This window comes from Cebus imitator, unplaced genomic scaffold (genome assembly GCF_001604975.1).
Source record: "Cebus imitator isolate Cc_AM_T3 unplaced genomic scaffold, Cebus_imitator-1.0 Scaffold102, whole genome shotgun sequence".
NCBI classification, from domain to species: domain Eukaryota; kingdom Metazoa; phylum Chordata; class Mammalia; order Primates; family Cebidae; genus Cebus; species Cebus imitator.
In genome coordinates, this window is record NW_016107417.1 from 709,207 (window position 1) to 733,283 (window position 24,077).

At 58.7% G+C, this 24,077-nt stretch overlaps 2 protein-coding genes and 1 long non-coding RNA gene across 11 annotated transcripts in view; all 3 read right to left on the minus strand.

Annotated features, from left to right (window-relative positions):
* NDUFS8 (NADH:ubiquinone oxidoreductase core subunit S8) overlaps positions 1-828 on the minus strand; it is a 5,314-nt gene extending 4,486 nt beyond the window's left edge. The window contains exon 1 of one of the 3 annotated variants that reach the window (XM_017536965.2): positions 682-828. The gene's annotated coding sequence lies outside the window, so the exon portion shown is untranslated. Of the gene's footprint in view, positions 1-260; positions 477-537; positions 641-681 lie in introns of those variants that run through there. The other 2 variants (XM_017536968.2, XM_017536967.2) reach the window with 2 other exon arrangements.
* Positions 829-2,088: 1,260 nt separating this feature from the next.
* On the minus strand, positions 2,089-22,815 carry ALDH3B1 (aldehyde dehydrogenase 3 family member B1). 7 transcript variants are annotated; one of them, XM_037741526.1, is made up of 11 exons: positions 21,534-21,614; positions 18,277-18,388; positions 16,567-16,729; positions 12,840-12,950; positions 12,586-12,706; positions 12,227-12,312; positions 11,735-11,816; positions 9,715-10,101; positions 8,825-8,991; positions 5,200-5,299; positions 2,089-3,582 (listed from the first exon to the last, which is right to left on the minus strand). In XM_037741526.1, the coding sequence occupies exons 3-11, from the start codon at positions 16,726-16,728 to the stop codon at positions 3,392-3,394; spliced, it is 1,407 nt and encodes a 468-aa protein (XP_037597454.1). In that variant the 5' UTR covers position 16,729; positions 18,277-18,388; positions 21,534-21,614; the 3' UTR covers positions 2,089-3,391. The 7 variants fall into 7 exon arrangements, with proteins under 7 accessions (XP_037597454.1, XP_017392451.1, XP_017392450.1 ...); XM_017536962.2 differs by lacking the exons at positions 18,277-18,388; positions 21,534-21,614 and adding an exon at positions 22,666-22,815; XM_017536961.2 differs by lacking the exon at positions 18,277-18,388 and having other exon boundaries at positions 21,534-21,629.
* Positions 5,917-7,654, minus strand: LOC108310177. The gene is made up of 2 exons (XR_001827657.2): positions 7,493-7,654; positions 5,917-7,355 (listed from the first exon to the last, which is right to left on the minus strand). It is a non-coding gene; the product is annotated as an uncharacterized LOC108310177 (long non-coding RNA).
* Positions 22,816-24,077: the final 1,262 nt, after the last annotated feature.

Sequence of the window (24,077 nt, forward strand, 5' to 3'; positions counted from 1 at the left end):
AAAAAAAAAAAAAAAAAAAAAAAAAAAAAAGAAAGAAAGAAAGAAAAAAGAAAAGAAAAAAAAGTGGCTCGTTGGAAGTCACACGATTAGGAGGCGGGCGGTGGACTGGAACTCAGCCCTGCCCTGCTGGAAACCCTTCAAGGTCTGCACAGTCCTCAGTACCACAGTCTTTTCTCCAGCTTCAAGGCCCTCCTGGAACTGTGCCCTAGCCTGCCACGTGACCTTGGGCAGGTGACGTGCCCCGGCCTCCGCCTTCTCACCTATGAAGTGGGTTGGGCGAGGGTGGTCTTGGGAATTAGGGGAGCCGGTACGTGCCAAGGGCACGCCAGAACCGAGCCCGGCACTTAGCCGGAGCTCGAAAGTGCTCCTCCCATGACCTGTGACCCCTAGCAGGCCCGCTCCTTTGGACCACTGACTGCAGTTCTAGGGACCCAACCCAGCACCTTCCCCGACCTTCCCCATGTTCTCCGACCCCACAGAGGTTAGTGCTGCCAAGCGGCTGGCGCATGCGCCCTGAGGGCCGGCTCCCCGCTGCACCCGAAGGGCATGGAGGCCGCGGGTCCTAAGTGGGCCGAGGGGAAGCCCAGGCGCAGAGCTGGCAGCGCCAACGGTAACACCGCACTCGCCCCGGACGCCACGCTGCCCAGGCCGGGACTTCGCGGCCAAGTCGTGAACACCCACCTTGAAGCGCCGCCGCTACTTGCCTTGCCGGGCCGAGCAGAGCAGTCAACCGGGAGGCGGAGCCTATACTCTAACACGCTGCCATTGGGCCGACCGGATTCCCCTTTTTTGTATTGATGCTCTATGGTGTGGCCTGATTGGCCAGTAAGGCTGCCGAAAGAGGCGGGATTTAGAAACATCCTTCTTTTGATTGGCTAGGAGGCCAGCGGGCGCTTGAAGAGTGCAGGGCGCCGCCATGTTGGTTTGGAGAGGCCAATAAAAGAAGACTTCCGAGGTGTGGGAGGCGGGACATCCGGGGCGTGGTTTAGAAAGCCGCATTGGTCGCCCTGGGCGGAGAGGGTGGGCCCACCGGGTCCGGATTGGGGGTGTGGGTTCGTGTGTTGATGGTAATGGCGATGAGATGCTCTACCCACGCGGCCTCCATTAACCCTCACAGCAGCTCTGTGTGGAGAAACTACAGTACTGAGTTATCACGTTAAGACGGCAAACTGAGGCACGGGAGTATTCAGTAAAGTTCCCGGGCCATAGAGCTGCGGGGTGCGGCAGTTTGATCCACCTGGTCCGTTTGACTCAGGAGCCCAGTCCCTCAACCAGCATGTGTTTCCTTCCCGCGAATTCTTTTTTTTTTTGAGACAGGGTCTGGCACTGTGGCGCAGGCTGGAATGCGATCTCTGCTCACTGCAACCTCTACCTCCCATCTCAGCCTCGCGAGCAGCTGGGACCTCAGGGCCCCGCCACCGCCAGGCCCGGCTAATTTTTGCATTTTTTTGTAGAGACGGAGTCTCGACATGTTGCCCAGGCTGGTCTGGAACTCCTGGACTCAGGCGATCCTCCTGCGTCAGCCTCCCAAAGTGCTGGGATTACAGGCGTGAGCCACCGCGCCCGGCCCTCCCGGGAATGCTGTGGTAGAGGGACCTGCGGAGGCCCCGCGGCTGCCTGTTTGTGTGGGTTGAGAGGATCTGAGTTGAGGGTGGGCAGGCCAGGAAGAGAAGGCAATGGAGGGCACGTCCGGCGTCCATGTAGAGGGAGGACACACACAGTAGACAGGACTAGGACAAGGGCAGGTTGAGTGTGTGCAGAGGAGGCAGTGGCTCAGGACTTGCATGTGGATGGCTGAGCCTCCAAAGGACTTGTGGGCCACAGGGAAACCCTGGGGTGGCGGGGATCAGGCTGAGGAGTGGAGAGGGCTTTGGACTGGTCAGCAGGTGCTCCGAGGAGAGGGGCTGGGGCTGGTCCTGTAGAGAAGGGAGGTCTCGGGATGGTGGCCAGAACCTGACCCTGGCCCTGCACCTGGTGATTCCTGCATGGATTGGGGAAGTCCTGCAGCATTACGGAATTGTCACCCAACACCAGGGGCTTGGTTCAGGGTTCTGTTCCTAGCTGCACAGAAAGCAAATCACCAAGATGTAAGTATTGCCAGGGCAGAACGCCTTATTCAGATGACATCAGCCGGAGAGGTGAAACTCAGGTTCATCCCTGTCCCCCTCCCCTACTAAAGTTGAAGGTTGATAAAGTCAGTCTGAAAAGAAATCCGGAGGCAAGGAAGAGGAGGTGGCCCGAAGGCTGCAGGAGCTGCCTCTCATTGTCCAAATGTAGGTTTCTGAAGCATCCAGCTTGTTAGGAAATTGGGCCAGTTTCAGACTCATCAACTTGTTCAAAAGTGGGACCTGGGGGGATGAGAAAGGGTGTCAGGCAGGAAACCCTGCGTTCTGCTTTGGCTGAGTGGAAGGGACCCAGGAGGATGAGCAGGATGGGGAAGAGCATGAGCTGCAGTGGACGTGGTGAGAATGAAGAGTTCCGAGCCCCTCTGGCATGGGCTGGAGGAAAGGGAGACCTTACCTCATAACCACAGCCTCACCTGGCTGGAGAAAAGAGAGAGGCTGCCCTGCTCCGTGCCACCCCACCGAGAAAAGACAGGACATCTGGAGCCCCGTCTCAGCAATCCCTCATTTAATCCTTGCAAAAACCCGGGAGGTATTTTTTTTTTTTTTAGACGGAGTCTCACTCTGTCACCCAGGCTGGAGTGCAGTGATGCGATCTCAGCTCACTACAACCTCCACCTCCCGGGTTCAAGCAATTCCCCTGCCTCAGCTTGCTGAAGTAGCTGGGACTACAGGCATATACCACCATGCCTGGCTAATTTTTGTATTTTTAGTAGAGATGGGATTTTGTCATGTTGGCCAGGCTGGTCTCGAACCCCTGACCTCAGGTGATCCGCCTGCCTCAGCCCCCCAAAGTGCTGGGATTACAGGTGTGAGCCACCATGCCCAGCCAGGAGGTATCAATTATGAAACCTCTCTACTGAATAGATGGGGAAACAGGTTCAGAGAGGGTAGGGATGGCCTTGGACATACTGATTCCATAGTGTGGCCTGAATCAGATGCCAGGGCCCCTAGGCCGCCCACTCCACAGGATGGTGGTGGCCCAGAGGCGCCATGCCTATCCTCTTCTGGACATAGGTGGCTGGCGCAGGGACAGGAGTCGGTCACTACGCTGTTTCCCATGGCTCTCCTAGTAGAGGGCAGCTGAGGTAGGAGGCTGAGACGAGGAGAGGGAAGCCCCAGGAGGGAGGAGGCAGGCGCTGCTCTGAGGAGCGCCTGGAGCCTTGGCAATCTTTTTTCTCCTCAGAGACCTGGAGCCCAGGCCCTGTCTCCACCAGCTGCAGGTGACAGCGGTCATGGTGGTCTTTGGCCTGGGCCTGGAGAGGGGCTCAGAGCAGCGTGCAGCTGCAGTCTCGGGCCTCCATGGCCACCACCAGCTTCCTCAGGTGGCGCGGTGAGTGGGGCGGGTAGCGGATGGCGTTGAGCTTCTCCATCCCCGGGCTGCGCAGGAGGCAGGCACGATGGTGGGAGAAGGTGTCGAAGGAGAACTTGCCGTGGTACCGGCCTATCCCGCTGGCACCTGGATGGTGGCGCAGAACACAGGTGGTCAGGCCCTCAGGGTGTCAGACCTGGGCTCTGCCAGTCACAGACAGTGGGGCCTAGGCGGGCTACTTCACTCCTCTGAGCCTCAGTTTCCCCATCTGTCCAGCGGGCTGATCATGAGGCACTGTGGATAAAGGGCTTAGCCCCGAGCTTGGCACTAGCCCAGTAAGCCTTGGGGACACCAGGTGCCAGGGCATGATAGGCAGACGGTGGTCAAGGGCATGGATTCCATAGTCAGACTGCCTGGGGTTAAATCCTGGCCCTGCTACAAACAAGCCGTGTCACCGTGCCTTGGTCTCCTCTGCCATGGGGTGACAAGGGCATCTCCCTCCTAGGGTTGTGGTGGGGATTGAGGGGGTGTTGAGACCCCTGGACCCAGTAGGTGCTGTGTGCAGTGAGCTGTCCTCAGCGTCTAGGTCGGGAGGCAGACGAGGCCCCAGGCCAGTGTGTCCAGGGCACAGCCTGCACAGAGTGGGGTTGGCTGGGGGGCTTCCTGCAGTGAGTGAGCCCCAGGAATGGGAGGAAGAGGGTGGGTGAGGGCAAGAGGGACCCAGGCTTGGGGAGCCTCAGAGGTGAGTGTCACACAGTGTTTTAGGGACCTGAGCAGAGTTCAGGCTTCCGGAGAAGCAGGTGGGAAAGCCAGGGTGGGGCCGTGGCCACCGGGAAGGTCTAGGGCCTGGGAGCTGGGGGAGGCTTTACTGAGGGAGCAGCAGGGTCAGATGTGCTCACAGAGGGCCTGACTCTGCTCCAGGGCAGAGGAACAGGTTGAGGAAGCTGCAGCTGGTGCTGGGGAGGCAGCAAGGCGGGGGCAGGGGCAGCCACCCAAACTTGAGCCAAGCTGGGACAACAGCACAGGCACTGTTGTGGCCCTGGCCGCCCTCCAGGAAGGGCGTAGGTCCACCTGGGGCAGCTTGCCTGGCCCTGCCATCGTTTACTCTGGTGCTGAGTGTGGACGGGTGGCAGGGCTGGCAGCCACCTTCCCAGGGCAGGTGTTCACTGAGGAACAAGTGAGCTTAGAGAGGGGAGGTATCACCTGGGCCACAGGGCCTGTCAGGGTGTTGCTGGGACCAGCTCTGAGGCTTCCTGACTCGGAGGCCAGGCCTCTGCAGTGGCATCAGGGGCTGTTCTGGAGGGCGGAGGATTTGCAGTCATTTGGCCTCCCAGGGTGGGGAAGTGTACTGAGTGCTAGAGTGGGGATGGGGTTAGAGGAGTGGCCGCCCTGGGGTAAAGGACGCTGGTGGCATTGCCGCTGAGGGGCAGGTGCCAGGGCATGTTGTTGGGAGAAGAGCAAGCAGCAGCGCAGTGGGCAGTGTGATCATAATTGTGTGGGTTTTTAAAAAATTCACTGAATTGTATGCGCAGAGATGATCTAGAAGGTTCCGCTGCAGACCTTTTTTTGAGACAGTGTCTCACTGTCCAGGTTGGACTCAGACCCTCTGGGGTGGTGAGCAGGATGGAGGTTCTGGGGTGAGGCCTCCTTGCCTGTCCCTCCACACTGAGGTGGGGCTGGGGTGTTTTTGGCGGGAATGTATGCAGGTAACGCTGTTGCAATTTGACCATATGGTAACAGAAGGGCAGGGTAGCAGGCACCTACCCACTCCTCCGAAAGGCAGGCTGGCCAGGGTTATGTGCATGAAGCCGTCGTTCCCGCAGAAGCCCCCGCTGCTGGTCTGGGCCAGTATCCGCTTGACCACCTGAGAGAGAACAGGATGTGTGTGAGGCTGCCTTGAGCCCCGTTGGGATCCTCAGGACCCAGAGCCTGGTCCAGGCTGGACTCTGTGATGCTGGCCTTGCCTCAGAAAGGGTCTGAGGCCACCATGTCAGCTGAAGGGCACATGATGGGACAGGTGGGACAGGTGGGGCAGGGGGTTGTGTAGGAGCCCCTTATGGGGCTTCCACTTGGGACATGTTTCCTGGACTCTACTCATGTGTGGCCCATGCTGGGGGCACAGACTCTCAGGCCTGGGGGTAAGGGCAGGAAACCCAGTATTGCCTGGGGACATGGAAGGTGGCAGTGGCAGTAGTGCAGTGCTGGACAGCAGGGAGGCATCCCAGGGGAGGGGTGTCATGTGCCTGCTGAGTGGAGGGTTTGGGAGGGACAGAAGTTATTCAGGCAAAGAGGGCGCCCCAGACAGACTGGAGGCTGAAGGGCTGTGTGGTGGGAGCACAGGGACATGAAGACATAGTGATGTGGTCAGATTTGCACTTTAGAAACAAGCTTGGCCCTTGCTTGACTTAATAAAGGACCTTCTTCCTCAATCTGTAGGCTTATTTGAAGACTGAAAGGAAAAAAAGATTGGTAGACACTAAATTGTTGCTGCACAAAAACTTCAACATATTTAGTTGCAATCACCGAGAGCCTCTGATTACAGCTGGGTCAGGGCTTGTCTGATGTGGGGAGAGTGGACTGCCCCCAGTGGCTTCAGACGTCACTTCATGGCATGAGACCAGCATTACCCACAATGGCAGTGGCAACAGATGGAGGAGATGGAGCAGAAGGCAGCAGAGGGCGTCCTGAGTAGTATGGGCAAGCCACCTTGTGCATGGCTTGCATCTTAGATGTGACTGTGTGTCCTGGGACCAGTGGTGAGTGGTCAGAAAAGTCTGAAGCCAGTTGACTCCACTGCCAAAAAACCTCTGTAGCATTTTCTAAAGGTAAAAGTATCCAGATGAAGCAGGGCTCCTTGGAGGAATGGCTGCTTCTGGAGTTAGAGCAGGAAAAATATAAGATGAGCCTGGAGCTGCTTGTAGCACCAGAGGGGAAGGAGGTGGTCACAACCCAAGAGGCCGGACCATCTTACAGAAACATGGGCTTCCAAGCCTGAGCCTCAGACAAACCATGCAACCTTGGATTACAGCCCCTGGAGTCAAATGAATATTCCTGAGTCTGTACTGACCTAAATAAACAATTCAAGAGATGAAACTTTCTTACAAAATTCCAGGAAATAGATGTAGATACTGCTGCTAGCCAAGAATACTATATCCAGCTAAGACTACACTTCATAGATGAAGGAGAAATAGAGCCTTTCCCCGACAAGCAAAGGCTGGGGGAATTTATCACAACTAGATCAGTCCTGTGAGAAATGCTCAAAGGAATCTTAACATAAAAATAAGTTGATATTTGTAATAATACACACAAAAGTCTGAAACTTGCAGGCCCTGTAAAACAATCACACAAAGGAGGAAGAGAAAGATATCAGACAGCAGTACAACAGAATTCCACTAAACCACAAACAGAATAAGAGAAGAATGTATAAAATAACTAGATAATAACAATATGATAGAGCAGCATAGTTTAATTACTCCCACCTGGGGAGGGTGGGGTAGCCTTAGAGACTTGCCTCCAAATAATAAACAATAGTAGCTTCCCAGGGAGACCCTGGCAGACCCTGCCCCGACCCTGTAGTGAAGGTTCCCCTGACCAGCCACGTGTGCGTCTCAGGTGCCCCTCATGTGGTGTGAGAGGGAGGCTCACCTCTGTGGGATTCTCTCCTAAAACTGGTAACCCTTCTTTAATAATGTGAAATACACCAGATGACCTTAGGCTGGGGATGTTCTACAGGAGACTTGTCTAGCACTCCTCAAGCTGAGAGGCTTCTTAATGCAAGGTGGGACCCTGGCTTAGATCCTGGGGCTGAAAGGGGACGGCAATGGAAAAACTGGCAAAATCCAAGTCAAGCCTGGAGTGTAGTTAATAGTAATGCACTGCTGTCATGTTTGGTTTTTTCTGTGGTCAGGAGATCCTCCCACCTCGGCCTCCCGAGCAGCTGGCACTACAGGTATGTGCCACTGTGTGCAGCTAATTTTTAAAAATGTTTCATAGAGACCGGAGTTTGCTATATTTCTGGGGCTGGTCTCAAACTCCTGGGTTCAAGTAATCCTCCCACCTCAGCCTCCCAAACTGCCGGGATTACAGGTGTAAGCCACCATGCCCAGCCCTGTCATCACTTTTTTTAGTTTTGACCCATCTAAGCACCGTTAAATGGGAAAAATTAGATGCGAGGCACATGGGAACTCTCTGTACTATCTTGGCAACTTTTCTGTAAATCTAAAAGTATTTCTCAATAAAAAGTTTATTTAAAAAAATGTTCAAGTGGCCGGGCACAGTAGCTCATGCCTGTAATCTCAACACTTTGGGAGGCCGAGGCAGGCCGATCACCTGAGGTCAGGAGTTCGAGACCAGCCTGGCCATCATGGTGAAACGCAATGTCTACTAAAAATACAAAAAATAGGGCTGGGTGTGGTGGCTCACGCCTGTAATCCCAGCACTTTGGGAGGCCGAGGTGGGCCGATCACAAGGTCAGGAGTTTTGAGAACAGCCTGGCCAATATGGTGAAACCCTGTCTTTACTAAAAATAGAAAAAATTAGCCAAGTGTGGTGGAGGGCAGCAGTAGTCCCACGTACTCGGGAGGCTGAGGCAGGAGAATCACTTGAACCCGGGAGGTGGAGGTTGCAATGAGCCGAGATTGCACCACTGCACTCTAGCCTGGGCGACAGAGTGAGACTCCATCTCAAAAAAAAAAAAAAAAAAAAAATTAGTCAGGCATAGTGGCACATGCCTGTAATCCCAGCTACACAGGAGGCTGAGGCAGGAGAATCGCTTGAACCCAGGAGGCAGAGATTGCCGTGAGCCAAGATTGAGCCATTGCACTCCAGCCTGGGTGATAGAGTGAGGCTGTCTCAAACAAACAAACAAAAAGTTCAAGTGGAGGGAATCGATTGGCTGTCTGAGGGCCTGGGGAGGGTGGGTGGGGACTGCTGGTACCTCTTCGTGTTTTTTAATCTGAGGACTCTGCCCTTGGGGCTCCCAGGGTACCTCTGCAGCTTGAGCAGTGGTCGGGTATCAGGGCTTATTCTCGGACCTGCACCTTCAGGTCATCCCCGACGTGTTGCCTGTACCTTGAGAGCCGGGTCATGCAGCCACAGGCCCAGATGTGTAAGGAAGAACAAAGGCAGGGCTGACCTGGAGGAAACGCTGGACCCTAGAGAAGACCCCAGGAAGCCGCCCACTGAAGGCCTAGGAGAATGGGGCCCAGGCTAGGAGCAGGGCTGGGGTGGGTGATGCTCAGCTGCTTCCAGGACAGTAGGCAGAGACAGAGTCCAGAGGACCACCATCCCAAAGTCCTGAAGCCACTGGACTTTGGTGGTCCCTCTGCTGCCACCATTTGCACTGCCCACTGCGGGCTCCTGCCCCTGCCCAGCCCGGCCGCGCCCCCACCTGGCTGCTATTGGAGAAGGCGTACAGGGCCAGGGGCTTCTCCCGCCGGTTGATGAACTCGATGGCCTCGTCCACGCCCCGCACGTTCATGATGGGCAGGATGGGCCCGAAGATCTCCTCCTGCATCACCGGCTCCGCCTCCTGCACGTCCACAAGCACTGTGGGGGCTGCCGGGCACCAGAGATGGCTCAGCCCGGGGGCCACAGTCAGGACAGCCCCCAGGGGTGGGGGTAGCAGTGGGGACAGGACAAGGGCCAGGGCTCCAGGCCAGGATCTCGGGGTCTGACTTCCCAGGGCTCCAGGATTTGGAGTGTCTAGGGAAGAAAGTCTCCCTAAAGCCCCCAGAAGAGACCTTAGGGCTTCCCCAGCCTGCCCAGGGCCTGTGGGACCCAGAGAATCCCCCGACCTTGGTCCCACAGTCAGGAGTGATGGGATCTCAGAACCTTGGAGTTCATGAGGCGACAGCGTCCAAGAATGTTGGAGCCGCAGTGTCCCGTGAGCTGCTGAGCTATACGGCCCAGGAGACCGGGGGACTCAGGATGGGGCCATCGGAGTTTGGAACCTGGGGATCGTGGGCTCAGAGAATCTGAGGTCATGGCCTTTCAGGACAGCGGGTGGTGGGATGGGAGTTCATCTTAGCACGGTGGGCCCTGGAGCCCAGGGTCCGAGCTCAGTGAATCCAGGGCTGAGGGACCAGAGTTTGGCCTCATGGGGCCACAGGCTCAGAAACACAGAGACAGATTAGTGGCACTGGAGCTGTGGCTCAAGGCCAGGCTCTGGCAGTGGGGCCAGGTTTCGGGTGCAGGCCCAGATTCATGGCCCAGCTGTGGGCCCTCCAGTGAGGAGGGGTCTCGGCCCATGTGGGCTGTGGCAGGGGCAGCAGGACTCACCGATGTAGCGATCGTGCTCGTCGCTCTGGCCCCCGATGGCCACGCGGCCGCAGCCCAGCAGTGCCCGCAGCCGCTGGAAGTGTTTCTGGTTGATGATGCGGCCCAGGTTTGGGGAGCTCTGGGGGTCGTCGCCATAGAAACGGGTGATGGTGCTCTGCAGGGCGGGCAGCAGCCTCTCCTGCATCTCAGGGCTGCACAGGAGGTAGTCAGGGGCCACGCAGGTCTGGCCGGCGTTGAAGTAGCGGAACCACGCCACGCGGTTGGCCACGATCTGGGGGTCACAGTTGTCGTCCACATAGCAGGGGTTCTTGCCCCCCAGCTCCAGAGTGACGGGCGTCAGGTGCTTGGCAGCGGCAGTCATGACGATCTTGCCCACACGAGGGCTCCCTGGGCGTGGAAGGGAACCAGAGTGGCTGTTCAGTGACCTGGACCAGGTGAGACGGCCCAGCCCAGGGCCCCGCTCCTCCCTGGTGAGGTGATGGAGTTGGCAGGTGCCATCCCTCACCTCGCCTTTCCTTGTCCCTCACTGCCACCCTGCAGCCCAGGGCCTGCTTATCCCTCCCCAGGACCAGCCCTAAATGCAGAGTCTCGGTGGGGGAAAGGTGCGTGGCAGCTGTTGGCCCTCAGGGTCCCCCACCTGAGCTAAGCCCCTTGGCTCCTCCCGTCTCTGCTTCTAACCCTGGCTGGGGACGCTGTAAAATGCTGCATAAAACCCTTCTCCAGAACCTTCGGGGATCCTTTATCACCCAAGGCTGGGGTCCAGCTCTTAGTCTGTGGCATTCAGGTCTTGCTTCTCTAAACCTAAACCTGGCAGTTCTGCCACCACCCAGCCCTTTTTTTCTGACCCTTGAGGTGGACTGGCCCAGGCTGAGGCGTCCCCACATCCAGCCTGGCTTGGCCTCACCTCTCCTCTGTGCTGGCCTCCGGGGGCCCAGCAGCCTCCCCCGCGCACTCAGCCTCTCTGCCCTAGCCCTGTCTGGGCCGCAGGGCCTCCTCTCCAGACCTCGCCCGGGGCCTATGCTGCTGCAGCTGTGGGGATGGCCCTGGCACTTCCCCTTGTAGTCAAGGATTAAAGCCGGCAGGAGCCACTGTCCTTCATTACTCTCACCCCGCCCCCTCCTGGGCACAGTGCTTCCTGGGCTCTGCAGTTGCCCCTGGGGCTCCTTCTGCCTTTGCCAGGAGGTGGGCTGGTCCGTCCTCCAGGCCCTTCCCCATGGTTCCCTCCACCTGCAAGGCACAGCCTCGCCTCTCAGCACCACTGTCTTCCTCCCGCTCCTTCTGCCCCTCATTAGCTCAAAAACTCGAGGCCAGGTGCGGTGGCTCATGCCTGTGATCCCAGCACTTTAGGAGGCCAAGGCAGGAGGATTGCTTGAGGCCAAGAGTTTGAGACCAGCCTGGGCAACAGAGTGAGACGCTGTCTTTACTAAAAATACAAAACAATTAGCGAGGTGTGGTGGCACATGCCTGTAATCCCAGCTACTTGGGAAGCTGAGGCATAAGAATCACTTGAACCGGGAGGTGGAGGTTGCAGTGAGCTGAGATGGTGCCACTGCCTGGGTGACAGAGCAAGACTCTGTCTCAAAAAAAAAAAAAAAAAAAAAAAGAGCGACCTCTGGCATGGATTTCACCAGGGCTTCTGTGTACTTTCCAGCCTGCCCCATCCCGGCCAGCAGGTGACCCTGGGCAGGATGCTGAGCCCCAGTCCCTCATCTGCCTGCAGAGAGGGCTGTGGGCACCAGTAGGGTGGTGACTAAGGGCCTGGGGGCAGTGGGGTCACGCATGAGGGTCTGGGGGCGGTGTGGGCAGAGGCTGCGGTTCCCGAGGCTGTGGATGGCATGGGGGGATGGCCCTGGACATGGGACTCCATCTCTTCCTAAGGGGTCCTGGGGGTCCAGGACTGCTCCCAGCCTGGTCCAGAGAGACAGGAGAATTCAGTCTCCCTTTTGGACTCCCAGAGTTAGGGACCCCAGCCCTGAGCCTGGGGCTGTCCTCCCCGACCCCCGCCTGTCCCGACCCTCACCTGTGAAGAAGATGTAGTCGAACCTGTGCTCCAGCAGCTGCCCCGTCTCCTGGGGCCCGCCCAGCACCACGGCAAAGCAGCTCTGCAAGGCAGGAGGTGAAGATCCCTCTGGGACCCCAGCTCCGAGAGCCCAGGGAGCAGTCTGCCCCACTGGACCCTGCCCTGCCTCTGCCCCGCCAGGCCTGACCCAGCCAGGGATCTAGGAGGGCTGCACGGAGGCAAAGTGGGGAACAGGGAGCTCCCCAAGAGTGCCTGGCATTGGCAGTCCGGCTGGCACTGCAGGAGCTGATGCCAGGGCCAGGCAGAGGCAGACACAGGACCCCTGGGCAACAGGCTGTCCTTGCTGCTCCTCAGAGGGAAACTGAGGCTGAAGGGGCGGTGACTTGGCCAAGTTTACGACTCAGAAGAGGCAGGATTGAGTGGGGGACTTGGGTCTGACCGACCCTCGAGGCCTGCCTGCTCCCGCTCCATCTGCCCGGCAGCCCTGCTCACCTGGTCCAAGTATCGGGGCAGCTCCTCGGCCAGAATCTTCTCTATGCTCTTGCTAATCTCCGATGGCTTCAGCACCACACAGTTCCCTGCAGGGCGGCGGGGGGAGACAGCTGGGGAGGCGCAGCCCGCTCCTGGCCTCCGCACACCTGCAGCGCAGGTGCCGGCCTCCCCCGCTTTCAGACAGCGAACCTGGTTCAGAGAGGTGACATGACGGGCCCAGGGCCACACAGCCTGGGGACATGAACCAGACAGTCCTTCTCTGCCACCTGGGCCAGTTTCCCATGTCCTCCTGGGACCCATGGGTGGCGCTGAGGCCCCGAAGGGAGAAGGGCGGCCGGAAGGGGCAGCCTAGCTCTCACCTGCGGCGAGGGCACCCACTAGGGGCACCAGCGTCAGGTTCAGGGGGTAGTTCCAGGGCGCGATGATGAGGACCAGACCAAAGGGCTCCTTACGGATGAAGGCTGAGTCCAGCTGTGTGGCCTGGGCCGGGAGCCGGGGGTGAACATTAGGTACTCAGCACCCCGGCCCTCAGCAGCCGCCCCCACCCAGAGGGGTTACCCTGGGGAAGCAAATATCCCCGGAGCCCCCACCCGCCTCAGCCTGGCTGGCTCACCAAGCTCTTGGGCACATGCTCGTCCTTCATCCAGGCCCGGAGGTTCCTGAGGGCCAGGTTGACCTCGCCCTGGCTGATGGCAACCTCAGACAACTCGGACTCGAAGGCCGACTGCAGGAAGTGGGTGGGGTCAGGGTGGGCCAGGGTTCCCAGGGTCGGCAGGAGGCCACAGTCTCCTGCAGGCAGGGCCTGCTTCCATTTCTCATGCATTCATTCATTCGTTCGTTCACTCACTCACTCCATGTTCAGCATGAGCTTCCTGTGTGAGGTGCCGTCTCTGTGCAAAACAGAGAGACCTGCCCTGACACCGACCTCGCAGGGTGCAGTCGGTCCACGTGAAGCTGAGAACAGGGACGGCTCCATTAGGACGCGGCTGTGCCAGGGGAAGCACAGAGCAGGGTGGGGTGGAGACTGCTGGAGGGTGTCTGCAGACGTGCGCAGCTGTGCACATGTGTTCATCCACATGAGTGTGTGTGTGTGCTGTTTTTACAAAGTGGTCAGTCCAGGTCTCCAGGAGGTGGTGACATTTGAGCAGTGAACTGAAGGCAAGGAAGGAGCAAGCTGTGGGTACCAGGAGGCAGGATGCTGTGGGCAGAGGCCCTGGCAGCTGCAAAGCCCCCGAGGTGGCTGTGAGCTTGCAGACACCCCTACCTCATACGCACACAGGGAGTGTGAGCTTGCCCCGATCCAGCTCAGCAGGAAGCGGAGTGGGCGAGGTGAGGGGCCAGGGCTCCTGGGAAGAGCAGGGATGGATCTGACTTAGGGTGCTTTTAAAAAAATTTTAATCGGCCGGGCGTGGTGGCTCACGCCTGTAATCCCAGCACTTTGGGAGGCCGAGGCGGGTGGATCACAAGGTCAAGAGATCGAGACCATCCTGGTCAACATGGTGAAACCCCATCTCTACTAAAAATACAAAAAATTATCTGGGCATGGTGGTGCGTGCCTGTAATCCCAGCTACTCGGGAGGCTGAGGCAGGAGAATTGCCTGAACCCAGGAGGCGGAGGTTGCGGTGAGCCGAGATTGCGCCATTGCACTCCAGCCTGGGTAACAAGAGCGAAACTCTGTCTCAAAAAAAAAAAAAAAAAAAAAAAAATTTAATTTAAAAACATTGTGAATTTTTTATTTTTTTCAGAGACACGGTCTTGCTATGCTGCCCAGGTGGGTCTTGAACTCCTGGCTTCAAGGAATCCTCCCACCTCAGCCTCCCAAAGTGCAGGTGGAAATTGGCTTGCAGGGGACACCGGCACAGCCACCCCTGGGTAAATGCTGTCAGTTCCCACAGCCCAGGGGCCAGGGCCACTGTCAGGCTTCTAAGCAGGAGTGAGGAGACTCAAATCAACAGGGCTGCTGTCCTGCTCTTGGCCAGTGTGCCCTGCCCTCTGCACCCCTGGGGGGTGAGACCAGCCAGGCAGCCGTCAGTCCGCGTGAAGGTGAGAACAGGGACGGGGACGCCAGGGCCAGGCTGTCTCCCTGCCTGAGGCAGCGCCTGAGGTTATGGGGTGCAGGCTCTCCTGTGTCAGGGCAGAGGAGGACAGGCCAGTGGAGTGCTGGATGGGTCAGAGGACCAGCGAAGCCCAGAGAACGAGATGCCCTGCCTGAAGTCACTCAGTGAACCAGGGGCCAGGCCAGGTTCCACTGAGCCCCAAGAGGGAAGAGACGGCATGCCCACCAGCTCCTCCCAGCCCTTGAGGCTGGGTCACGGTGCCTTCCACACCAACTTTCCCACAGCCTGTGCTCCGGCCCTACAAGCCTGGTGGCCTGCCCGCCATACCTCCTAGGTCGCCTGGGACCTGACTTTGGGAGACTGGCCTATTTTGAGCCAGGTTCAAACTCCGGCTCTGCTCCTCCTGGCTGTGTGCCCTTGGGCAAGAATGTGCTCTCTCTGAGCCTCCTCTGGGAGCCACTGGGTGTAGCTGCCCAACCAAATTCAGCCGGGGGTTAACTGAGAGGGTGCATGTGGGCAGACGCTGCCTGCTAGGGTGGGGACAGCGGGCTGGCCGGGGCCAGAGGGAGGGACAGGGTTGAATGTCCTGCACTGCTGCTCCTTTCGTAGGGCCCCGCTGCTGCAGCTGGGATGGGAAGGCAGGAGGCGGACTCTGAACCAAAGGGAGAAAAGGGACCAGTCAGGTCAAGTCTCACGGAGGCTGGAGGCAGTCGGTGGCAGAGGCTCAGTGGTGGCAGGGGAGTCAGTCCCCAGGGAGCCCAGTGGGCTGGGGGACGGTCTGGACACTGTGGCCTTCCAGGCAAAGGCAGGGGACATTTTGTCCAGAGAGCAGGAGCCTTGGGCAGCCCCTGGGACAGGTGTCCTGAGGCAGGGAGGCAGGTGCATGGCTCTGCTGGGTGAGGGGCTGAACAAGTGTGTTCCGTGGGGCTCTGCCTTGGCTGTTGCTGGGATTGGGAGAGGCTGAGCGTCTAGGCCTCCAGGGTCCAGACAGAGGCCGAGATGCCTGCTGTACCCAGAGGGAAGCCCAAGGCCTCACAGCCCACGAGTCCCTACACAGTGTGGCCCATGCCCTTGCTGTGTCTGCCTCTCTCACCCCCCGCAGCCACGATGGCCTCTTTGTTGCTCCTCAAACAGAAATGCCCAGCAGCTCCTGCCTCAGGGCCTTTGCATGTGCTGCACCCGCTGCCATCTCCCCAGTGGCCTTGGCGAGCCTCCCCTCCCCCTTCATGTCTCTAAAGCCCCCTTCTCAGAGAAACCTTCCCTGACCCCCACAAATAAAACAGCACCCTGATCCTGGCCCCTTTCTCTCCTTCACCCCATCTCTAGGGCATGTATTTCAACCCAACATGATGTGTAATTATTATTTTTTGAAAATTATTTTTGAGACAACTTTCGCTCTTGTTACCCAGGCTGGAGTGCAATGGCACAATCTCGGCTCACTGCAACCTCTGCCTCCCGGGTTCAAGTGAGTCTCCTGCCTCAGCCTCCCGACTAGCTGGGACTATAGGCATGCACCACCACACCTGGATAATTTTGTGTTTTTAGTAGAGATGGGGTTTCTCCATGTTGGTCAGGCTGGTCTCCAACTCCTGACCTCAGATGATCCACCCGCCTCGGCCTCCCAAAGTGCTGGGATTACAAGTGTGAGCCATGGTGCCTGGCCTATAATTACTATTTTTATTATTATTTTTGAGATGGAGTCTCACTGTGTTGCCCAGGCTGGAGTGCAGTGGCAAGATCTTGGCTCACTGTAATCTCCACCTCCCGGGTTCAAGTGATTCTCATGCCTCAGTGTCCCGAGTAGCTGGGATTATAGATGCCCACCATCACATCCAGCTAATTTTTATATTTTTAGTAGAGATGGGGTTTTGCCATGTTGGCCAGGCTGGTCTTGAACTCCTGGCCTCAAGTCATCCTCCCACCCCAGCCTCCCAAAGTGCTGGGATTACAGGTGTGAGCCAGCCTTGCTGTGCAGTTATTTATTTGCTGTTTTATTGTCTCTGACAGAAGGTCACCTTCATAGGCATGAGAACTTGGTTTTATCCTCTGCTGTATCCCCAGAGCCTAGAACAGTACTTGGCACATAGTAGGTGCTCAATAAATAGTTGCTGCATGAGTATAGACATGAATACTGGATGAATGGGCAAGAGCGGCTCTGGCCTGGGAGAGGAGCTGCTTTGAGCCCCTTCATGGAGGCGTGGCTGTCTTCATCCCCCTCTGCCCCAGCTGCCCCCCATTCCCCCCTGCCCGGTGTACGCTCTCATGCCCCCACCCAAGCCCACCTTGTGCAGGTCCTGGGCCAGTGCGTCATGCAGAAGCTGCTTGTTGTCCTGCAGGAAGCGGCCCAGTCCCCGGAGCTGTGCAGCCCGGAACTCGGCCGACCGCGTGTGCCCCGCCTGGAAGGTTTCCCGCAGCCGCCGCAGCGTGTCCTCGAAGGGGTCCATCCTGCCAGACGGGGCAGTGTGAACTGGGTGGCCAGGGCTGCCCCTTCTTCACGGGGAACCACCCAGCCGCCCCAGGGTCTGCACACCCTGACTTGCCTGCACTCTGACTTGCCTGCACCCACAGGTGCTTGCAGACACCCCTACCTCATACGCACACAGGGACCCACTCAGACGACCCCACGGGGACAGGGGCTGCCTGTGACCTCCTACCGCCAACAGGGGACACTCCCAGACACACAAGAAGATCTTTGCACCACTCCCCTCTGCCATGGACCTGGGGGTGGCCACAGGATTGGGTGTGGGCTTGGGGACATCTCCAAGAGTGAATAGGCAGGCAGAGGGCCACACTTCTTCCTGCTGCACAGAAATTAACTCCAAGCCATGGCCTCTGCCCTGCCCTGATGCCCCTCCTGGAGGCGGGGCGGCCTCAGTCCTGCCAGCCTGAATGGAGTAAACAGGAGCTTGATGAGTAGACGAGGTGTCCCACCCACTGCCACCATGGGCACCACCTTGGAGCACTCTAGACTCAGAAGTCTCTGCCTTCCCCAATCCCCAGCCTGGGGGCACTGCCCAGGGAGGCCAGGCCAGTGGGCAGTAGCCTCCTCTCCTGGTGCCTCAGCTTCCGCAGGAGGAGAGGGCGAACATCTCAGGCCTCCTGGAGGCCCTGCTGCCAACCCTGCCAGGGCTGTGGTCCTGGGAGGTGAAAACAGCAGTAGGGAGAGGATCGTGGGGAGAGGGTGTTTCTGTGTCCGTGCTGGCGTCAGCCAGGGCTGGCAGGCAGGGTAGGGGCCCAGACATTCCCCCGAGCCCTGCCTGTTTACTTGAAGTTCATCGGAGGAGCACTCTGACGCACTTGTTCCTCAGCCTGGTGCCAAGGATCCGTGGGGATCCTTTCTTCCTTCCCATTCTGAGTTCCTTTCCTCCAGAGCTCAGCTTGGCTGATGCTTCCTCTAGGCAGCCCACCCAGATTATGCCCCCATCCACTGTCACAGTGGTCCCTTGACTCTGCTCCCTACTGTTCTGAGTTGTGCCATGTGATAAACATCTGGTTACACTTTACCCACCTCCCCAACCCTGTCCACTTCCCCTCATTTCCCCCCATTAGACTGAGAGGCAGGCCCCTCTGTGCCTACTTATTTGAGACCCAGTGCCCAAAGCCCCTCATGTTAGGGGCATGACGATGAGACCACAGTGTCGGTTCTGAGCCCAGGGCCCAGCTTCGGTGAGCGCAAGGCTGCGGGTGGCTGTAAAGTGGCTACCTGGGGGGCGGGACCTATCCGGCCTGCAAGATGGCCCCGCTGGACCAGTGTGCTGCCGAGAGCCTGGTTGGGAGCCCCAGGCCAGTCCTCAGCTGGAGTGACTGGGGGGCCAGGCTGAACCCACCACCCTCCTGCTCTGATTGGGAGAAGCTGGGCAGCTGCCCACACGCAGGACAGGCACCATGGTCCCCGGAGGGGATGGCCCGTCACAGGAACAGGACTGAGACCGGGAGCCAAGAACGTGCCTCTCGAGCCACCATCGGATCTGTCTCCGGGCTCTGCCTCTTACCGGTTGTGTGACCGTGGGCAAGGCACTCACCTTCTCTGCCTCAGTTTCCTCCTCTGTGAAATGGGTGTGCTAATGGCGCCTGGTGTCATTGTGAGGAGTGAATGACAGCATGCTGCATAAAACATTTGCCGTCGTGCCCACAGAAAGTACTCGACAAACGGCAGCTCTGGGTGTCTTGCTAAGCAGCCTGCAAATATTTCTCTCCCCCAACTCCGCACCCCCCCAGGCCCTTCTCCGTTCTACCCTCACCCTCCACGCCTGGACCTCTCTCGCCTTTTGTAAGAGCCTCGGCAGAAACCACAAAAATGCAAGGCACATAATGTGAATGGTGGACTGTGGGCTGGGAGCTCTGCGGGGAGGGGAGCTCTGCATGGAATAGCCAGCAACCCTCCTAGCAACAGTGAGACCAACTCACCACGGCTGCAGGATACATCTCCCCCACAGGGCAACCAGCCCTGGCATGGCCCCTACAGGTCGCTCACTATGGACCGAGGCCCCTAGGGAGTGCCCAGAGCAGGTAGGGGGCTGGGCAGGACTCCAGCAAGCAGAGAAGACAAGGTCGCCTTTGGCCTGAGATTGGGGGAACCCTGGGCCTGTGACCTCCCGAGGGTACTGGGCGGCCACTGTGGGCACACAGAATAGGGAATCTCTAAATCAGGCACTGGGGGGGCGAAGCCCACCCCCTCGGTGCCTCTCGTACAGTGTGAGGTCATAAGGAAGTCGCCTGTAAGACCCGTTCTGCCCTTACCCATTTCAGCACTATGGCCGCCCAGTGAGGGGGCTGCTATTCACCCCACTGAAGGCGATGGAGGCTCAGAGAGGGCTAGAGCTTGCCTGATGCCACCCAGCTCCTCACACTGGAAAACCCAAATCCAGAGGAGCAGAAGGCTACCCCGCCTGGCTCCCACCTCCCTCACAGTCGCCTGGGGACGGGCAGCCAAGTCCTTGGTGGAAAGGGCACCCTGGCCTGGGGCCTGGACATCAGACTCAGGGCCAGGGGACTCCGGCAGGCTGGCTGTGGGAGGGGTGCCTTCGAGGGGGAGGTCTGGAGCTGTTTGGATTCCATTTCCTCCTCTCCTCACCACTGCTGCTGCTCCCTGCAGTGCTGGGTTGGGGGGTCTGAGACCGCCTCTTGCCTCCTGACACTGAGCCACTCAGGTTCAGGGGCTGACGGGCCCAAGGGTCTCTTGGCGTGGCCCTCCATCACAGGCTAGGGGCATGTGGCCCAGACTTGCAGCTTCTGGGTGGGGGGAGTTGCCACACATCACAGCATTTGGTGATGAAGACAGCAGCTCTGTTTCCTCTGGCCTGGGGGCCAGGACAGGACCAGCCACTTCCCCTGAAGACCATGGGTCTCAATACTCAGGCGCCCATGTGCCAGGCACTGTACCAGCCTGGGTGCTCGCCAAGAGTGCCCACAGGCTCCAGGAATAGAGTGGGGAGGAATGGAGCGGACACATCCCGGGGGTTGAATGGTGCCCAAGGCCCTGCCCCCAGCCTCCCAGCAGGGCCCTGCTGAGGGACCGTCCCTGGGCAGGGAGGCCCTGCTCGCTCACACCCTGGCCCATCAAGTGGGTTGGATTCAGGGAAAGGGACGCTCTGCCCATTCTCCCATGCTTTGCCTGTTTCCTTTCCGCATCTATACTGTGGGCCTTCTAAGAGCATGCTCCCAGCATGGCATGGTCTGGGCGCCCAACGACCCGGGTTCAAACCGCAGAAGCCGCATGTGTGAGTGGGGCGTGTACTTACTTCTCCCATCTGTAAAATGGAGCAGTGCCACCCATGCCACTGTCGGGAGCATTCAAGCGCGGGGACCCCGGGAAGTGCTCAGTATCCATGAAGACGGAGGTACTAGGGGAGTGCTGGGGAGGAGACCCCTGGGCATGGGCCTGAAGCGGCCTTTATCCAGGGCAGGTGTTGGGAGACAAGGACATCACCCTGAGACCCAGCTGCGGACAGGGATGTGCTGACAGAGGGACCGAACATAGTGGGCGGAGGGCCTGGGGACCCCCATCAGGGCAGCCAGAAGGCGGGGATCACTAGGTCAGCCTCAGCGGTCCCTCAGGCCCAGTGCTATAGGGTCTCCAATTCTAACGTCCTGCGGTTTAGCTTCGTTAAACGAGAATGATGCGAGGCTGTTGTTTTGAACTGAGTTCCTGCACTAGGCCCCAACAGACCGGACCAAGCCAAAATGGAGTCACTCATGCTAAATGCCACATCAAACGGAAGCTTTAAGGAAGCAGATAGATCCCAAAACAACAGGCCAGTTTCACTGGAGCCAGCCTCATCAGGAAGTCCCCTCTGCCTTAGCCCTTAGAAAAGAGCAGTCTGCCATGACCTGGTGTTGGGTGGTTGGGTGTTCCCTGTTTTTCTGTTTCCTCCTTCCTGCCTTACGAAACCCCTGTTCTGCCATTGCCCGGTGGGAGCTCTCATTCAATTTTGTAGAACGGAGGCAGCTGGGATTCGTGAATCATGAATAAAAGCCATTTCGATCTAGAACTAAATGTGTTGTCATTTTGTCTTTTGATGGCCTTAAGCTGGATTTTCATGAGGTCTCGCAAAGCTCAGCAGCCCCTCCCTTCCATGGGGTCCCTGGGGAACCAGGGACCAGCACAACCGCTCACTTGTGGCTTAGGCCAACCCAGCCCCAGGCCACAAAGAGGCTGAGTAGCCTCGGCTCCGGATGGGGCACAGTTCCTGGGATGAGAAGCGCCTCCTGCAGGTGGGGCGGGGCAGGCTGGCCTCTCCTTCCTTGGGCCCTGGCAGTCTATTGCTAAGAACGACTCTTTTCCAGAGTCATCCATGGCCGCATCCCTGCATCAGCACTGGGCGTGCGTGCGGGTGCCCAGGAAACAGCTGGTGCTGGAAAGGATACTTGAACCCCTGCAGGGAAGGGGCGCACATTCCTTCCTGGGGCAGCCAGGCCCAGAGCTGGTCCCTTGGTTCCCTTGGAGGGTGTCCGAGAATCCCAGGAAGAGGAGACCACGGCAGCCCAGCACAGACAACAGAAGGGTGCCTACTGGCCAGTGGGGTGCCCGGGACCCGCTGCCACTCCCCAGCCCTGCCTCTCCTCTTTCCGGTTTCTCCCCCAGCCGGCAGGCTGACGAGCGCAGCCGGGACACCGCGGGGACACCGCGGCGCCTGAGCGCAGCTGCCCGTGGCTAGGCCAGCCTGGGCTACTGCAACCCGGAGCTGCTGAGCTGGACTCCGCCCCGGCTGCTGGCCCCCACCGCCCCAGCCTCCCCGGGAGACCATACCTGAGGCTCTGCCAAGCTGCCCTTCCTCCCGGCTGTCCTGCTCTGCCTGGCGGCCCTGCCCTTAAGAAATGTCCAAGGGCCGGCCCCTGGGGCGGAGCTGCCCTGGCCTCGTGCCTGACTCTGACTCTGGCTCTGGGCGGGCTGGAGGCTGCAAGCCGAGATTTCACCACCGCCTCCTCAGGGGCCTCGATATCCCCTCCCAGACCACAGAGAAGGAACCAACACCCAGAGGGCAGCAGGCTAGAGCCACACAGCAGGGCTGAGCTCTGAGCTGAGGGGTCAGCCTGAGGAGGACAGCCTAGGGCAGTGACCCTGAGAATCCCAGTGTGAGGTGGGAATTATTATTATTTTTTAAATGTCATGTGGAACGTTATATTATGTGGCCCAGAATAGCAAGGAAGTCTATCTTCCACTCCCTGCCTTCCCTTGATGACTCCCTTACCCAAGACTCAGTTTCCCCTTCTGCAAAACAAAGAGGTCAGACCCAAAGACGGCTGAAGTCTAGAAATACCATCTCAGGAACCACACCTCGTGCCTGCTCCATCTCCCAGTGCCCTGTGTTTCCCTGTCCCTCCACACCACCTGACGGGTCACCCCAGTCACAGAGCCTGTCATTTCCCAGATCCAACATTTTACAAATGAGGAAGCAGGGGCACAGAGAGGGGGTGGGATGTGAACCTGGGGGTGTGCATGGCAGGGTTTCCTGCTCCAGACCTGGAGCTGCACCCATCCCCGATGTCCCCTCTGCCTCCCGGGAGGAGTGCCGCCCTTTCTGCTTAGGACAGTGATCGTGATGCCACATGTCACCTTGCTGGTTCCTGTAGTCCTGATCCCCCTCAGGTGCCACAGCTGTGCAGAGGCCTGTCCCTGCCTGCCCCCAGCCCACCCTGGGTATACCTGTCAAAGCCAGCATGCTGGGGGGGTGATGTCCAAGCTGCTGTGGGTGTGGACAGGCAGGGGACAGGGTAACAGGTGTGGGGAGGAGCCTCCTTTATGCCCCTTCCTGGGCCCAGTGCTGCTGCTGTCTCCCTGGTGCCCTGGGTCTCCCTGGCTCCTGGCCCCGGGGCCTCTGGGCCAACCTGGCACCTGGGAGGTGCTCATCACAGCCCCCACCCACCGGCTCCGTGCCTACCTGGAAGGGCAGTGAAGTCTTCTGGGCCACGCCCACACTGGTGACCCGTGAGGATGTAGCTAGTTAGGGTGGGGGCAAGTGGCTGCAGAGCCCCTGTCCTCTGTGTGGGATGGAGCCCCCAGCCGCTGCCAGTCACGTGGCTCAGCATGTGACAGCCCTGCCCTGGCGCTCTCTGGAGCTCAGCCAGATCGAGCGGGTGCCAGGCAGGGCTGGGCGGGGGCTGAGCCTGTAGCTGTCAGCTGGGAGCAAGGCCCAGAGAGGGCAGCCACTGGTCTAAGGCCACACAGCAGATCAGAGACCCACCTTGGCAGGGACTGGCAAGTGGGAGGGGTGTTTCAGGATCCCAAGGGCCCCCTCCCTGGCCAGGGAGCTGTCAAGGCATTCCCTGAAACTCACAGGGTCTAAACTTGTCATAAATGCAACCTGGGAAGAGCCCCCAAAGAGGACTGTCCTAGCCTGCACCAGGAGTCAGGCTTCCCCGCCTGAGATGCCATGCACCTCCCAGCTGGGCTGGGCACTCCCCACTCTGGCTCAGGTGCCCCTCACTGTTCCTCAAAGATCCAGAGGCTCAGTGGGGTCTGGGAGTCCCGTCCTTGTTGAGGGAAGCCCAGGGTAAATGGGGAGCTCTCTGAGTAGGGCACCTGGAGGACTCACTCTTGGAGCCAGCTCTGGGGTGGGGGCTCTGCCGAGGCCCAGGCCAGCCAAGTGGGGAGGGTGGAGGGGAGCTCAGCGCTCCAGGCTCTGGGCCAGACAGCACCCAACCTGCCTGCCATGACTCCTTCTCCCTGGGCTGATGCTTCCCCTCTTTGGGCCTTGGTATTCCCGTGTGAGAATGGGGCTGACTATAGTTCTGGGGGTGTCTGTGGGTAAATGACAGGGTTGGGTGAGCACTTAGCTCAGCATCCGGCATGGAGGGCGTCAAGTGTGAGATCGAGGCTCAAATCCTGGTCCTGTCACTTACCCGTGTGACCTAGGTTAGTGCCTTAACCCCTGTGCCTCTGCCTTCCCATCCACAAATTGGGGATGTGTAAGAAGTATGTACCCAAGTGATTGTGAGGCCACAAGTCATTCCATGCACGTGGGCCCGGAACTGTGACCACTCCAAGTGCCTCTACCCCTCTGGAGGGGTCTCAGAGCTACCATCTAGACCCAGGACAGGAGTGTGGGCTGGGCACGAGCATAGTATCAGGTGGAATCATTCATTCATTCATTCATTCACTCCCTCATGCTAAATGCCAGGACAGGAGTGTGGGCTGGGCACGAGCATGGCATCAGGTGGAATCATTCATTCATTCATTCCCTCACTTCTCCAATACATACCCCTGAGCCTGGCTCACAGGGCCTCAGACCTGCCCGAGAGCATCTTGCTGCCTCACCTGCCCACGAGTGACCTTGAGCAAGTCACATCCCCT

Excerpts from the sequence above, each read along its gene's own strand:
- ALDH3B1 (XM_017536962.2), bottom strand. The coding sequence starts at position 16,728 with ATGGACCCCTTCGAGGACACGCTGCGGCGGCTGCGGGAAACCTTCCAG. Across the intron at positions 8,992-9,714 it reads CGAGCACGATCGCTACATCG|CCCCCACAGTGCTTGTGGAC; the intron begins GTGAGTCCTGCT and ends GGTGCCCGGCAG. Across the intron at positions 5,300-8,824 it reads CCTTCTCCAATAGCAGCCAG|GTGGTCAAGCGGATACTGGC; the intron begins GTGGGGGCGCGG and ends GTTCTCTCTCAG.